This window comes from Rhineura floridana, chromosome 4 (genome assembly GCF_030035675.1).
Source record: "Rhineura floridana isolate rRhiFlo1 chromosome 4, rRhiFlo1.hap2, whole genome shotgun sequence".
NCBI classification, from domain to species: Eukaryota; Metazoa; Chordata; class Lepidosauria; order Squamata; family Rhineuridae; genus Rhineura; species Rhineura floridana.
In genome coordinates this window covers 161,947,461-161,962,118 of record NC_084483.1, presented here as the reverse complement: position 1 = coordinate 161,962,118, position 14,658 = coordinate 161,947,461, and the positions used below count along the sequence as shown (strand labels likewise).

Here is a 14,658-nt window from a genome sequence, read left to right as displayed (position 1 = left end):
ATTACAATTTTTTTTTACTGCAGCTGGCCTTTTTGCTAGTGGAGTTTCTGGGCAGATCGGGACCCGGGGGAGGGTTCCAAACACAAAAAGGATCTCGTGTAAGACCCCCCCTGTGGCTCTGCCTCTGCCACGCCCCAGAACACCCTATTTTGGAAATTGCTTTTCCAAGGGATATGGTGGAGGGCTGCTGGTGTAGCTGGAGGTTCGCAGCATCCAACTCTCCCCAGCCCGGCAGAAAGGTCAGTTGGATTGTGCCCTAAATGTGTGGGTGTGTGGTTGCTGTAATAGGCACAATTAAGAACAACGTTTTTAAAAAAACACCTCATCATGAGCCCTGGAAGAGATGGGAGTGAGACAGAAGGTAAGACAGAAATCTTATTAATAAATTCACAAATTCAGGTTCTGGTGTCTTTAGAACTTCAGCAGAATGATGAAAATTGAATCTGAATCCTTTGAGTTCACAGTGACATCTGCTGAACAATGCTGGAATTGCAACCAAGCTCCTAGTTTCCCCGGTTCTTGAGTTGTGAATGAACTTTTCCAGCAGAGTCCTTTTGGTTGGTACCTGTGTATATGCAATCCATAACACAGCACAGAGGAAGCTACCGTCCAATAACACTGCCTCAGTGATGAGCTTTTAGGTGTTTAGATTGCTGTTTCAGCTGCATTATCCACTTACATACTATTTTTTTCTCCTCTGTGAGGAAGTAAAAAAGACAGTGTAGTCAAATGACAGCCACAAACTTAGTGAGGTTGCTCAGAAGGAAGAAGGAGATGAAGACGGAGAGCTGTAAGGCCTCTAGAGACTATTACGACTCCTGACGTGCATTTGGAGTGGAGGCAGATGCTCTGAGTGCCGCTATCTGGAGTTTATCACTAATGTACTGCATAAAGGAAGGTGCGAGGAAGGTATTATGATAATAAAGGCAATAAAGGGTATCACAGGAAGGAAAACTGTGTGCTGTGCAGTCCTTAAAGGCAAGCAACAGACAGTGCAGGCATGGACATGAAGGAAGAGAGGAGTGTGTCTGTCTGTGTGAATATATATATATGGCAAGGTCACCTTCTTTTATTCCAATAGCAGAAGTCAGGAGAAAGCATAACTCTTCTGAAGACTGGCTTCCTCTACCCCTTCCCCCTCCCCACTTTACAACATTCAGTGGATTTTAGATTCCTTTGAAGAGTTTCCTTCAACCCTGTAAATCCTGCATGCAATTCCTGATATCCTGAAGTCAAATGAATTGCAAATATTTGTTGCCAGGTCCAGAATTAGAAATGTAGCCCCGGGGGGGGGGAGGAAAAATTCAGGAAAAAAGGGGTTCCCCAATTTTTCATCTTTTTTCCCCCTTCAATTTTTCAGGAAAACAGAACAAAACAAGAAAGCTTTGGGGGAAAACAACTCCCCCCCATTTTTCTGGTTCCCCCCTCCAGGTCCTCACATCACTATCCAGGATTATATCTTTCAGTATCCCTCCCCCATGTGCTTTCTTGCAAGAACAAGCAGTCTGGCTTCAATATTATTAATACTGATTACTTACGTACATCACATCACAGTCTTTTACAACCTTTATTGTGCTTGTAATCAACAGTGCATTTCTGGGCCCAATTCCAAGGCTTGTTTTGACCTTTAAATTCCTAAAAGATTTTGGGCCCAGGCTATTTGAAGGGCTACCTATACCTATATGAACCTATCAGGCCCTTAAGATCGGCATCGGAGGCCCCGCTCACTGGTCCACCTCCTAAGATTAGTTGGACTGGCAGGCATTTGGGTAAGGCTTGCCAACCTTTTTAGGTCTGTGGGCACATTTGCATTTTTTAGTGAGTGCTGTGGGCACCACTCCCTCTGGTCACTTCCCCTCTCCCAGATCACCCCTGCCCCCTGAGAGACAGAAAGAGAGAAAGTGCAGGGATGGGCACAAATAGCTTTTCCAAGGGATCTGTGTAAAAATGGATCCAGCAGAATTAATGTGAGCCTTGAAAAGCACATAGTGCTGAAAGAGGAAGTGGGAAAAAGCATCGCTCTTCCAACTTCCTCCTTCAGCTCTATGTAGTTTTTAAGGGAGAAAAAGGTAACTGTCCTCACCATCTTGTGCCCAAGGGGGGAGTGAGTAGGAGATTCAGAGGCATCATGAACACCAGGGAAAGACCCATAGTCTCCACATTGGCAACCCTTGCATTTTGGACTGGGTCTTTTCATTGGTGGCCCCTAACTTATGGAACTGCCTCTTGGGATAAACTGTTGGCCCCATTAGTTCTGAAGAACCACTGTGTTTGACTCGCTTTTTGCTGAGATTATTTTTATTAGGTGTTTGGGCTGGCTTGTGGATTATGGATGGTTATTTTCTGCTGTTTTTAACTGTTTTTAGTATTAGGTACTGCCTGGCTGGACTTTCTGATCTTTATTTTTTGGAAACCGATGTTTAAATTTCTGATGTGTTTTGTTACTGAAATTTTATCTTCATAGTTTTATATTGATGTAAGCTGCCTCGAGAGAAATTTGCCTTGAAAGTCAGCTTTAAAACGTTTAAACAAATAAAAATAAATCTCAATAGCTGTATGAAGTAGCCCAGTGTTATTCCCATTTTACAGGGAAGAAATCAAATCTGACAAAAAATTACGTGGCCAAGATCACCTTCTGAATATGTATTTTATTTATTTATTCTTTAGCATTATGCTCTACCCTTCAAATACATTATCAGGACAGTTTACAATAAATATTTAAAAGGCCATAAAATAACTAATGCATTAAAATAAGCTAACTCCCGCTCCTCCAGCAAATCTATAGAAGCAGACTTTAAAAATATTTTAAAGCTTTTTAAAAAAATGTTTTTAAATATGTTTTGTTTTAATGTATTTTAAAGTCTGTTTTTGTGATGTTTTAAAGTGTTTTTAGTGCTTTTGTTTGCCGCCCTGAGCTCCTACTGGGAGGAAGGGTGGGATATAAATCAGTCAATCAATAAAATTTCCAGGTATAGAAAGGTCACATCCACACCATACATTTAAGTACATGACTTCCCCAAAGAATCCTGAGAACACTAGTTTCTTAAGGATGCTGGGAATTGTAGTTCTATGGAGGGCAAAGGACAGTTCCCAGGATTCTTTGGGGGAAGCCACATGCTTTGAATGTGTTTTAAATGTGTGGTGGGGGTGTGATTCCATACCACATAATAGGGTGTGCCCAGATCCTATTATGAGATCACAAGGAAAGGACTGAGTAATCCGAGAGGGGACATTGAGTCAGGGTGGGGGAAAGTCCAAGGACTTAGGTGGATAGAATGTCTGGGTCATGGGTAGATGGGTAAAAGGAAAGTCATGGTGCCTGGACCAGAAGTATTACGTGGGTTGTACTGTAAATCATTTTGAAGTACATGCTAAGTACATGAAGCTAAATTATCTTGTTGTGTATATGAAGCTAATTTTCTTTTGGAAAACACCTTGGGAGGGCATTGCCCTGAAAGGCAGCATATATGGATGGATGGTGTAATTGATCCAGGCCTGTGGTCCAACTTTTGTCTCCACTAATACTTGCTTTGGCTAAGTTTGCTAAGTTTGCCTTCTGCCAATAGAGGTTGTGGCTGGGGCAGAACAAGAAAGCCCTGTTTGGTGGTATGTAGCTACATTCCAAAATATTAGAACATTGTAAATTGGACCATTGCTAAATCCATTGCTAGATTGGACCAAAGGCCAATGTAGCTCACCATTGTTTTTCCCACAGTGGCCAACCAGATGACTCTGGGAAATCAGGTAATTAAGGCAACAGCCCCCGGCTCTGTCATTCATCCCCAACATCTGTAATCCTGCCTCTGAACATGGAGATCTGAACATTTAGCTATCATGACTAGTAGCTGTTAATTACTCAGTTTCCTGGAGTTTCATTGCATCATAGAAAGATGGGGGTATGGATGTTGGTATAAATAATAATTAGCTAGATCTATTCACCATCACTTTGTTTAATCTCCTTTTATGGTCTTATGCTAGTATCCTCCTTGTTGTGGCAGTGCTGCCCCTCACCAGGACCTGAATGGGGCAAGGTAGAGCTACAGTGGAGGTTACATGCATCTGCATCCACCACCACCACCATCCTGGTACTCCGTGACTCTTGCCACCTCTCTGTCTACCCCATCCTGGTCCTGGCAAGCAGCAGCATCACTGCAGCTGGGAGGGCAGTGCCCCACCTCATACACTGCAACTGCATTCAATGCCAAGTTAATGATGCATTGTGCAGCAAAGTACCCTTCTTTTGTCCATCTTGAACCTAGTGTCATCCTATTTCATTGATGCCTGCAGACATGCCCTCACTAAGGCTCATTGTTTTCTAGTTTGAAATTTTCAGTCCTCAAAGAGTATGTATGAAATCAGTAAATGATTTCTTAAAGTAAAGGGAGATTAACAGTGGAAAAATCAATTGTTCACCATACCCTAAAATTACTTTCCATCACTGTATCTCCATTGCTGGAAACTCCCCAACATGGAGTTAATGGGAATTAATGATGGAAATTAGCGACTTGACCAGAACCACTCATAAGCATTAATTGTTAAGCTCACACATAAATCCAAACCTTGCAAGTCTAAAACTAAGCATTGCTGTTGACAACTCAAGCCTGAATGCTTGCACAAAATACATGTTTGTTTCCATTATAGAGTTTAATGCTTTGGTTGCCAAACGAAGGCTGCAGTCCTGTACCTGGGAGTTGGCCTTATTGAATGAATCTCAGTGAGACTTACTTCTGATAAGACATGCATAGAATTGCAGTATAATGCTGTGACTCTTGTTCATCTTATACAAGGCTATTTCCAGATTCTGGGCTGTTTTATACGTTGTTTTTATAAAGGAAGCTGCCCTGAGGGAATGTGAAGTGTTAGCCGACAACACTCCGTTCTCTGCAGTTGCTGAACATTATTGAACTGTGCTTTTCTTTTTCTTTTGGTACATCATAATCTTCTCCTCCTCCTGATGTTGTTTGTAGGGCTCTTCATCAGTGACAAGATCCTCCAGCTGATGACTGTGCGACATGGTGACTCTGCTATGAGGATGAACTGTTCTGATTTTGTGTGTTGTATGATTCGTCTTGAAACCATGGCAAGTAAGTTACACACACTCTATGCATTAAAAACATTTTCTTGGGTATTAATATATTTTAAGGATTTTCACTCTACCCAGTAGTTTGGAATCTGTTGTTGGGGAATTAACTCACTAGCTGAGGACTCTGAGAATCAGAAAATGCACTTTCCTCTAGACTAAACTCCTGCAATTCCTGACCAGTAGCCATCTGGATGGGGCTGAGGGGACCTGGAGGGCTGGGGACCTGGATGGCCACAGATTCCCATCCCTGTTCTGGGGTCACTTGAAAAGGGCCAGGAGGCAGAATAAAAATAGAACAATAACTAAATATATAATTTTATATATTTATTATATTTATATCCCACCCTTCTTCCCAGTAGGAGCCCAGGCGGCAATACAGCAAATACATTATAATTCAAGTGATGAAATACTCCATCTAATCCATGTCTATTGCCTAAAACATATCCTGAAGTATATGCTTTTGTTGCCTTATTGAAGCAGTAATTTTGAGGAGCTGCCTCCTGATTTTTTTGGCCAAAAACCTATGGCAAGCTACCGAAAGGAAGGTCAACCAGCTGAATGTCTATCTTCAGATCAGCTGTTAATGTTTTAAAATGTAGGAATAAATCAAGGCTGCAAATCTTCAGACTTCATCAGCAGAAACATTTTAAATTAAGAAATCAAACTGCAGAACACAGTACATTTCCAAGACGGATGCTAAAATTGAATACAATCCCACTTAAAGGACATGAGTTTGATAAAAGCATCATGCATTGTCAGTGCAAGAATAAAACATAACTCTTTTAAAAGTTGTTGGAAGAGTATTCACAGTTCCAAAGCTGCCTACAATATGAAGCTGGGGGTGGGGATGGGGTGGGGGTGGGGAAATACACTGATACCTATCAAGTATTACTTTACTGAAAGTTTAAAAACATATTTTTATGCATTTCTTCAAACACTTGGAAGTGCTGCCAGTGGGATTTCCAGGAGATGATTATGGATATAAATGGAAATAAAAGGCAGCACATCAATAATATGAACTGAGAAGAGTTAAATAAATAAATAAATAGGCTCATTAAGCCATTACTCATATTTCCTGGATAACCACAATAATAATAATACCTAAATCAAAAGCATCTCACCCTTTATAACTCGCACTAAAATGGAGGTGGAGAAGAAGCAGAGATTAAATCACAGTTAAGACCATAATTTTAAAGTACTGTTTACTCTGAGAATACTCAGCTAGGTCTCCTATGGCCTAGAAGTTTAGCTAGAGCCAGGAAAATAATGCTTACTATATTATTGTAAAGACTGGATGTTCCTTTTAAAGTCCTCCTTCTATATCGCCTTGTAACTCAGTGTGGGTTCAACTATTCCTGGAGAAAGCCACAAAGAAACAAGATCAGGAGTTCTTTTTTCTAATTCCCCCTTTCCTACAAAATGTGTTGCATGTAGATATTATTTGTGCAGCACATGTATGTATTCATTCTTTTATAGAAAACACTGTGCATGTATTATGCTATTCAGATGCAGATAGAACATATGATGTTCATACACGTTACTGCTCCTGCATTGAGCAGAGGTTTGGAATCGATGGCCTAAGGCCTTCTAGGCCTCTTCCAACTCTATTATTCTATGAGTCTATGTTTTTGAGATACTGGTATCTCCTTTGATACAATAGCTCAGTTTTGACATTACTTTAAACTATGATTTATTGGAACAATCCAAGATCAAGCTGTGGTTTCTGATCCTAGCTTATTTCAATAAACCATGATTTAAATTAACAACAATTCCCAGTTTGGACATGATGGCAAACTCTGGTTAGCTTAAACTAGGGTTGCCATATTGCCCAGTTAGCCGGGTTTTACCCAGATTCTTTGCATGCCACCCGGTGCCCGGCTAGCCCCTTAGGTGGCCCTGATTCTCAGCTTTAATTTTAAAAAAAGAATTAAGTTTCTAGGTGGACCGGTTCTCGAGATATACATAAAAACTTCAGCCGCCCCCGACTGTTAAATCTTTCTTTAAGCAGTACTGTATACTATACCACTTCCTAGCTTTAACCCCGCCCGTTCAGAATTGCAGCCAATCAGTGAAGCCAGGGTTGTGTTTCAGTTTCATTGACCTGAGGCAGTGTCTAGAAAACAAAATGGTGGTTCCCCCCCCGTTTATCTGAAAATCTCATAAATTGGGTAAGTATATACATTTCAGTTTTTTTTCCTCTTGTGTGCAGGAGTCAGATCCTGGGCAGTGTTTTGAAAACCTTCCCAATACTTGCTTTTGTAAAAGCAATGCTAATCCCATATGCCCAGAGTAAATCCCATTGAATTCAATAGGACTTACTTTTGAGTAGACATGGTTATGAATGTGCTGAAAATCAATTTGGAGTGAATGTAAAAAAGAATTGTGTTTGTGTTCTAACTCTTTCTCCCCCCCCCCCAGTCCTATTTTAAAGCAAGTAGGCAGGGCTTACTTAGGTATTACAGTTTTTATTCTGTAGGAAAGTAATACTGATTTTTTTAAAACTAATACTGATTTTTCTGCAATGACTAACTGGTTTGACAATAAACTATTATATGGGCTGTATGTATTTATACATCTGCAGTGTGTGCGTGTGTGTGTATGGAGTCTTTCCAACAACCCTGTGAGGTAGGGTTGGAAACCAAGGCAGCTCACAACAAGAAATAAAGCCATTTAAAATCCAATAACCATAAAAACAAGTGTAAACAGTTGCAAAACAGCGTAAAGTGGCATGATTCGGAATTTTGGGTTGTGTGAATGAAGTTGCTTATCACTTGAGGTTGCATTTCTGTCCCTGTTTGAGTAAGCCCCACTGAATACACTGGGACTTGCTTCTGAATAAATAAACCTAGGATTGCACTATACATATCTTTACAGTTTGTGTAAATAATAAATATATTTGATAGTCATGCTTTTATATAAATATTTCTTCATTTATCATATTTTTGGTTCTTCATTATTTGTCAGAAACACCTTAGCGCTTGAAGTATAACATTTGCATGGCTGCTTTTTAAATTTTTTAGCATTATTGACTGAATGCAGCTGTAAATTTTTATAAAAATGGCTTCTTTTTCCTATAGTTTTACAAACACTTCCTTCTACTTTCTCATAAAAGCTTTATTTTGTACTCTCTAGAGGTATTTCGCAATTTATCTGCAGATGGGAGAGGAATCTATTTCACTGAAAACGAGGTGAGCGGTGCTTATTTCCATTTTTTCCTTTCCACCATTGTTCATACTGTGGTTCCTTGTTTTTATCCTTGGAAACCAAATGCCTTTCCCCCCTCAAACAGGACTGAAACTTGTTTATAAAAAAGAAGAAAAAAGAGCATGATACTCAAAAACTGTACTGGAATAAGCATTCACAGTGAATTTTGAATGCACATTTCATTGTGTCTAGAGGTGTGGATTCACATTTCAGGATTTACCAATTTGGAAATAGCTGCTCGTATCAGCTATTCCATGAAATGAGGGTAAAAGGAAGCCTAGCAACAGTTTTTTCTTCTTCTCTCGCTTCAGCACTTCAGAATGAAGGTTTGTCTAATGCAAAACAAGGTGTTTTGAGGAAGTTGTTCTCATGCTATAGAAACCCAGAGTTGGAACCCTCTCTCCAAAATATCTCCAACAACCCATAATACTGCTGGATATCTTTGTACTCTTACACTTTAAACAACAAATGCTTACAAAGAGAGAGATTTAAACCAGAGACCCAGGAAATTCAAAGTTCAAGGAGAAAAAAGTATTTTCATTGTGAATGTGCAGAGGATCTTGCAAGTTTCTCAAGATGTTCTACAGAGACATAAGAACATAAGAAGAGCCTGCTGGAACAGGCCAGTGGTCTATCTAGTCCAGCATCCTGTTCTCACAGCAGCCAACCAGTTGCCCATGAGAAGCTCGCAAGCAGGACCTGAGTGCAAGAGCACTCTCTGCTTCTGTGGTTCACAGCAACGGGTATTCAGAAGATACAGTATGTCAGTGCAATCACAACACTAGACAATGGTCTCAATATAGCATTGCTATCTATAATTTCTTATGACTTGTTTGTTATAAACCCGTTTCAGCAACAATGTGAGGGTCTCTTAACAGAAAGAGAAATACAATATTACCTTTAATTTACAGAGTTTGAAGCATTGTTTGTGGGAGATGTGGAAGTCTACAATTATTAGTCTACAAGAAATGAGAAGGAAGGAATACTGTCTAGGCTAGACAGCATTTCAGAGCTATGCAATAGATGTACACATAGTAGTTTTATGAATAAATCTTGTTGGAGCTTCACATGTTCCTCTGTTCCCTGGCACAGGAGCCTAGCCTGCTCCCTTTATTTTTTTGGTAATTACTTTGAAAATGTTCATCAGTTCAGAAAACACTCCCCTCACTCTGAATTGACATCATTCATTGCATTTATAATATAATTGCTTTCCCTGCTATGCTGATGTATGAAACTGAGCTACTGATTTGTGATGTGTTTTGTACTTGTTTTATGAATGCAATTTTGTTGGTGATTTTATGCTGATCACTACCATGATTTTTTCCTTAATGTTAGCAGTATAGCTATTTTTGCAAATAAAATAAATAGATACCGGTATATGTAATGAAGAAAGAATCCCTAACCAGGGATATCAAAGCAGCAATTTTGAGGGAAAATCAAATAATGGTTCAAAAGTAGAACTGAAAAGGCAAATATTCTTATAGTTAACAGAGTTTGGGAGAACAATTTCCATCACCAGTTTTGAAATAGGATTTTTCTGCTCCAAAGTCAAAATGTGTTAACATTTTATGCAGTCCCATTTTTTAAGTTATATTTTACAATGATTTTTGAAATGCATTCATTTTTCCCCCTTTCTCCTAGTGGATGACAATGATAATGTATTGCTAAGGAGGAGGCAAGACTCTATAAATGCTGGTAAGAATTTATACAAATGTTGCTAGAGAGTTTTTTGTTTTTGTTTTTTAAAGTTTCCCTAACAACAACTGTTTCATAGCAGTTGCTTTAATGTCAAACAATGTATTGGTGAAATACACTTTTGGCACCTTTTTGTACAATTTTGGGCTGTTAAAAAGGACCTAGAAGTGCTAATGTGGTAACTACATTGCCTTACGTGCCCCTGCTCACTTTCTGTGCAGGGCTGTTCACAAAGGATACTTCAGAGTTGCCAAAGATACATCTTAATATTTTAAAATGTCTTAGTATCTTAAGTGTATGTTTCATGGTTTTAATGTCACGAATAGTATATTTTTGTATGGTTTTTTTACCTATGTGTAGTTTTTATTTGTAAGCCGCCCTGAGTTCCAGTTTTGGAAAAAGGGCGGGGTAAAAATAAAGATTCATTCATTCATTCATCTAGTTAAATTGCCACCTCCATCATATCCTCCACCAATAGAGAGCTCACTTAACATGCAGACACTTTGTGCTCCTACCACTTTAACAGATGGATGGAAACCCCAAATCAGAATAGAAGCCAACAGTAACTGGGGCCTAGGCTAGGAGTGTGCTGAATTCCGCCCAATTTTGATTTGGTACCTAGTTTTCCATTAATTGGCTTATTCTCTATAATTGCAGATCTGATTTTTATGTAGCGATTTTCTGCAGCTAATTTCAAAAATGGGTTCTTTTAAAAAATCACCTCTAAAATATCAATATTAAGAACAATAATTTTTCAATATTTCCTTCCAGTAATTGATACTTCCTTTAAAATTCTAGATATTTCCTTCAAAAATATTGATATTGATGTCAATATTTTTTGCCATTGAAAAAATTGGATTGGTAAAAGCAGAGGCTAGCAAACAAAGAATGAACTCGAATCAATACCAGCCTATTAAGATGAGAGAATTCTTTTGAACCAGCACTGGCCAATGGATCCCATCCCTAACCTTGGCACACATTACCGTTGTTGACTTCCAGCTTGAAATTTGGGGCACAAAGCAGAAGGGGAAGGGGAGTTCAGGCAGAAGAGAAATTAGCCCTAAATTTGAGAGAACTTACTGGTTTGAGCCAGTGACAGCAGCAGCTTCTCTCAGTGGCCCCCATTTTCCCTCCAAAGATGCCACAGACGTAGCGTCATTCCAGTACATTTGGGGGGGGGAATATGCCTGGCACATGCCAAGAGGAGTGCACTGCACCCAAGGGCAAGTCCCCCCCACACCCTGGAGTTTAACTTCTACTCCTCTGAAAATAGCCAAAATGCCCCTGTTTCTCCACCTGTGAATGTAGTGGCAAAAGGGGGGGAGGGCTCATGTTGGCTTCACCATAGAGGGAAAGTTGGAAGAGCAATGATCAGCTCTTTAAAGTGCAAGACAATAGCAATTTACACTGAGAAAATGGTAGGGGGGGAAGGGTTGGGGTTTGGTCTGAACTGTTCATTTGCAGAGGGCTTTTGCCTATCCCTCTTTCTATCCCTCCATGCATTTCAGCTCCCTCCATCATTCTTTCCCCCAATGTTTTCCCAAAGGGCAATGGTTTTTTGTAGATTCAGAGGCAATGATCACACAAGTGGGGTAAAAGTTTAAGGGGTTTTTTAACCACTAAGAAAAGCATAAATGTAAATGTACTGCCTTCAAGTCAATTCCGACTTATGGAGACCCTATGAATATGGTTTTCATGGTAAACGGTATTCTGAGGGGGTTTACCATTGCCTTCCTCTGAGGCTGAGAGGCAGTGACTGGCCCAAGGTCACCCAGTGAGGTTCATGGCTGTGGGGATTCAAACCCTGGTCTCCCAGGTCATAGTCCAACACTCTAACCACTACGCCACATTGGCTCTCTACAAAAATAGAAAGAAAGATAATTAGTCTTACATTCCTACTGATTCCTGGGAACCCTCAATACAAATGAGGACAGGCTGCTGGAGGACCCAGGATCTCTGGCCTATGCTGAGTTTTGCCAGGCATTATATATCATTAAATGCTAATTGATTAAACCTGCTATTTGGTTTATCCATTAGTGCTTGCAACACTGTTTATACCTTCACAAGCCAAAAGAGCACTTACTTTGTGGCAAGCAGCCAAAATAGGTAACTGACTAGCTATCCTCCCTAGCACCAGGTGGACAAAGTGGGATTATGGTGAGCAGACCTATTTGAAAGAGAAAAATTATCAACATTCCAAAGCTCTGCTCAGCAATGCCACAGATATAACTATTATTTTATTATTTGAGAATAAGTCTACATTATAGAATAAACATTAACCTGTTACATGCCTTCAGCCTAAAAAGATCCCTAGGCATGAAAGGATCATGTGTGATATACCAATAACTAAACTCCTTGATGTACACCCTTCTTCCAAAAGATGCCAATACACTCTGCTGCCCTCCTTCTCTCTCTCTGGGTGCCCTACACCCACATGAAATTAGGCTGAAGGCCACATGTTCCCCACACCTGCTGTAAAAAGGGAACAGAGCTAAATTAAGGGGACAATTTAGGGGGAGGATCATAACTCAGTGGCAGAGGGTCTGCTTTGCATGCAGAAAGTCTAAGGTTCAATCCCTGGCATTTCTGGGTAGGGCTGGCAGAGAACCCTCCCTGAAATCCTGGAAAGCCCCTGCTGACAGTAGATGGACTAATGATCTGACTCAGTATATGACAGCTTCTAAGAAAAAAAATGTTGATCATCATATGAAAGTATGGCATAAATCCTCCTGCCTCTCCATTACTAAAGGTAAATGACACTGTAGAGCTCTAATTAAAAATTCCAGACGTTTTGTACATGTTGGAGAACAGCAACAGCCCCTACGTTAGCTAAATGGGAAAATAAACTATATGAATATGCCATCATGTCTAAACTTACTAATTTTATTAGAGTGAAACAAGGAAAACAAAAATATAACACATTTGCTCAAAACTAGGATTGCATTATTAATTATTGCCAAAGCAAGGCTCACACATTGAGAAATGTGAGATGTATAATTTATGGCAGAACCTTATCTTAATTATTAAAATATAAAGCATACTTTTGACATATGTTTGTAAAATATATAAGAAAATTGCTTGGATATAATCTTCTTTCCCTTTTTCAGGCTGTTCATTTCTCAATGAGATTTTGCACTCCAGTGACTTTGAAAAATCCTGATAAAGGAGTTTGAGAAAAAGGTGCTGCTTACTGAGGATGGTCTAGTGAGTGATTGGAGATGGAACAAGAACATTCAGAGGCTTCAGCAAATCTGGACATAGTCTGGAAAAGGAATAGCAGAGAAGGCAGAAGGAAAAGAAGTGAGAAGTCATTGAGAGAAAAAATGTCTGCTTCCATGGCAGGCATTTTGAAATTGTTTAAAACCTTTCCAATTCAGTTTACCAAAAGTTATGGTCTTGTGCAGTGCAATCCTGTGCATGTCAACTCACAGTTAAGTCACATTGAATTCAGTGGGACTTACTCCCAGACAAGTGTGTATACTATATACTATAAAAATAACAAATAAAACTTTAAAATTGCAGCCCTATACACTGACTAGGATTACATCTTTAATGTTTTAATTGTTATTTTCTTGTAGTTTAGGGTTTTTATTAATTTTTTATCATAATTGTGAGCCATCATGGGGGGGGGGGGCTTCTATAGAAGAAAAAGCAGGATGCGCATTTAATTAATGCAAAAACAAATTTGACTCAACAGTAGGGATATATCTCATGCCATTCTGACACTCATTTGCATTTTCATCTGATATTTTCCATTCCACTGCAATTGGTTTATTTTGCACAAGCCTTTCTTCCATTTCATCATGTGCTGATGTGGCAATATACTTTTTTAAATGTAACTCCTAGTGCACAGTAGAGAAACATATCCCAGCCATCAACAGATATTTAAAAATCAGTTACCTTCCCTGTTGTTCCCTGCCAATGAATGTTAATCTTTTGGAGCAAAAACAACAAAGAATCATGTGGCACCTTAAAGAAAAAGTTAATGAAGTGGCTAATGGCCATTGCAAAGCCATTTGTAGGTGCATTTCTAATCATGTCTACTCTGAACTACCACTGAATTCTATGGGCTCACTCCCAGGTAAGTAGGGTTAGTATTGCTGCCTGTCTTGCTAACTTTATTTCACAGTTCAATATAAACGTATCATCCTGTCTCCTTTCACAGTTCAGTATAAACTTATCATCCTGTCTCCTTTCTGTCAGTTGGACATCAGGGAGAGACCGTTTAGTTTTCTCTTGATATTTTGCTCTTTGCATCCTATATTGTACTCCTACATTGTACTCCTTCACAGCTGTAATACTTTTTAACCATATATGTCATTTTTATTGCAACATTTTATTTCATAAATGAGTATTTTGTTCAGAACATGGCTGTGTGTTTCTGCTAAAACATAATGCTCAAGCTAATTTATGTTTTAAATATTGGGATTTGGCTAGGAGTGTGGCAAGATTTTAAAACAAAAATTTAGGGGAGTGATCCAGATGTTTCTTCTCACTTTGACAAAGAGGCTCATATTTTAACTAAGGAGTACAAATAAAGTCTATAGGTAACAAAAGGCTACTTCTTTTCATGTGAAGAGAACAATAATCAAATGTATTCCACTGGTTTTTAAAATTCACAATAGGAAGGAGATTAAGGTTGCAATCCTAAACCCATTTACTTGAATTCAATGGGA

The 14,658-nt window shown here is 39.2% G+C and overlaps 1 protein-coding gene across 1 annotated transcript in view; it reads left to right on the top strand.

Moving 5' to 3' along the window:
• The window catches only part of CAPN13 (calpain 13), a 106,497-nt gene extending 96,515 nt beyond the window's left edge, over nucleotides 1-9,982 (top strand). Inside the window, exons 19-21 of the mRNA XM_061626118.1 lie at nucleotides 4,968-5,084; nucleotides 8,216-8,271; nucleotides 9,929-9,982. Coding sequence (XP_061482102.1) covers nucleotides 4,968-5,084; nucleotides 8,216-8,271; nucleotides 9,929-9,955 — 200 coding nt within the window. The 3' untranslated portion in view covers nucleotides 9,956-9,982. The remainder of the gene's footprint in view (nucleotides 1-4,967; nucleotides 5,085-8,215; nucleotides 8,272-9,928) is intronic.
• Nucleotides 9,983-14,658: the final 4,676 nt, after the last annotated feature.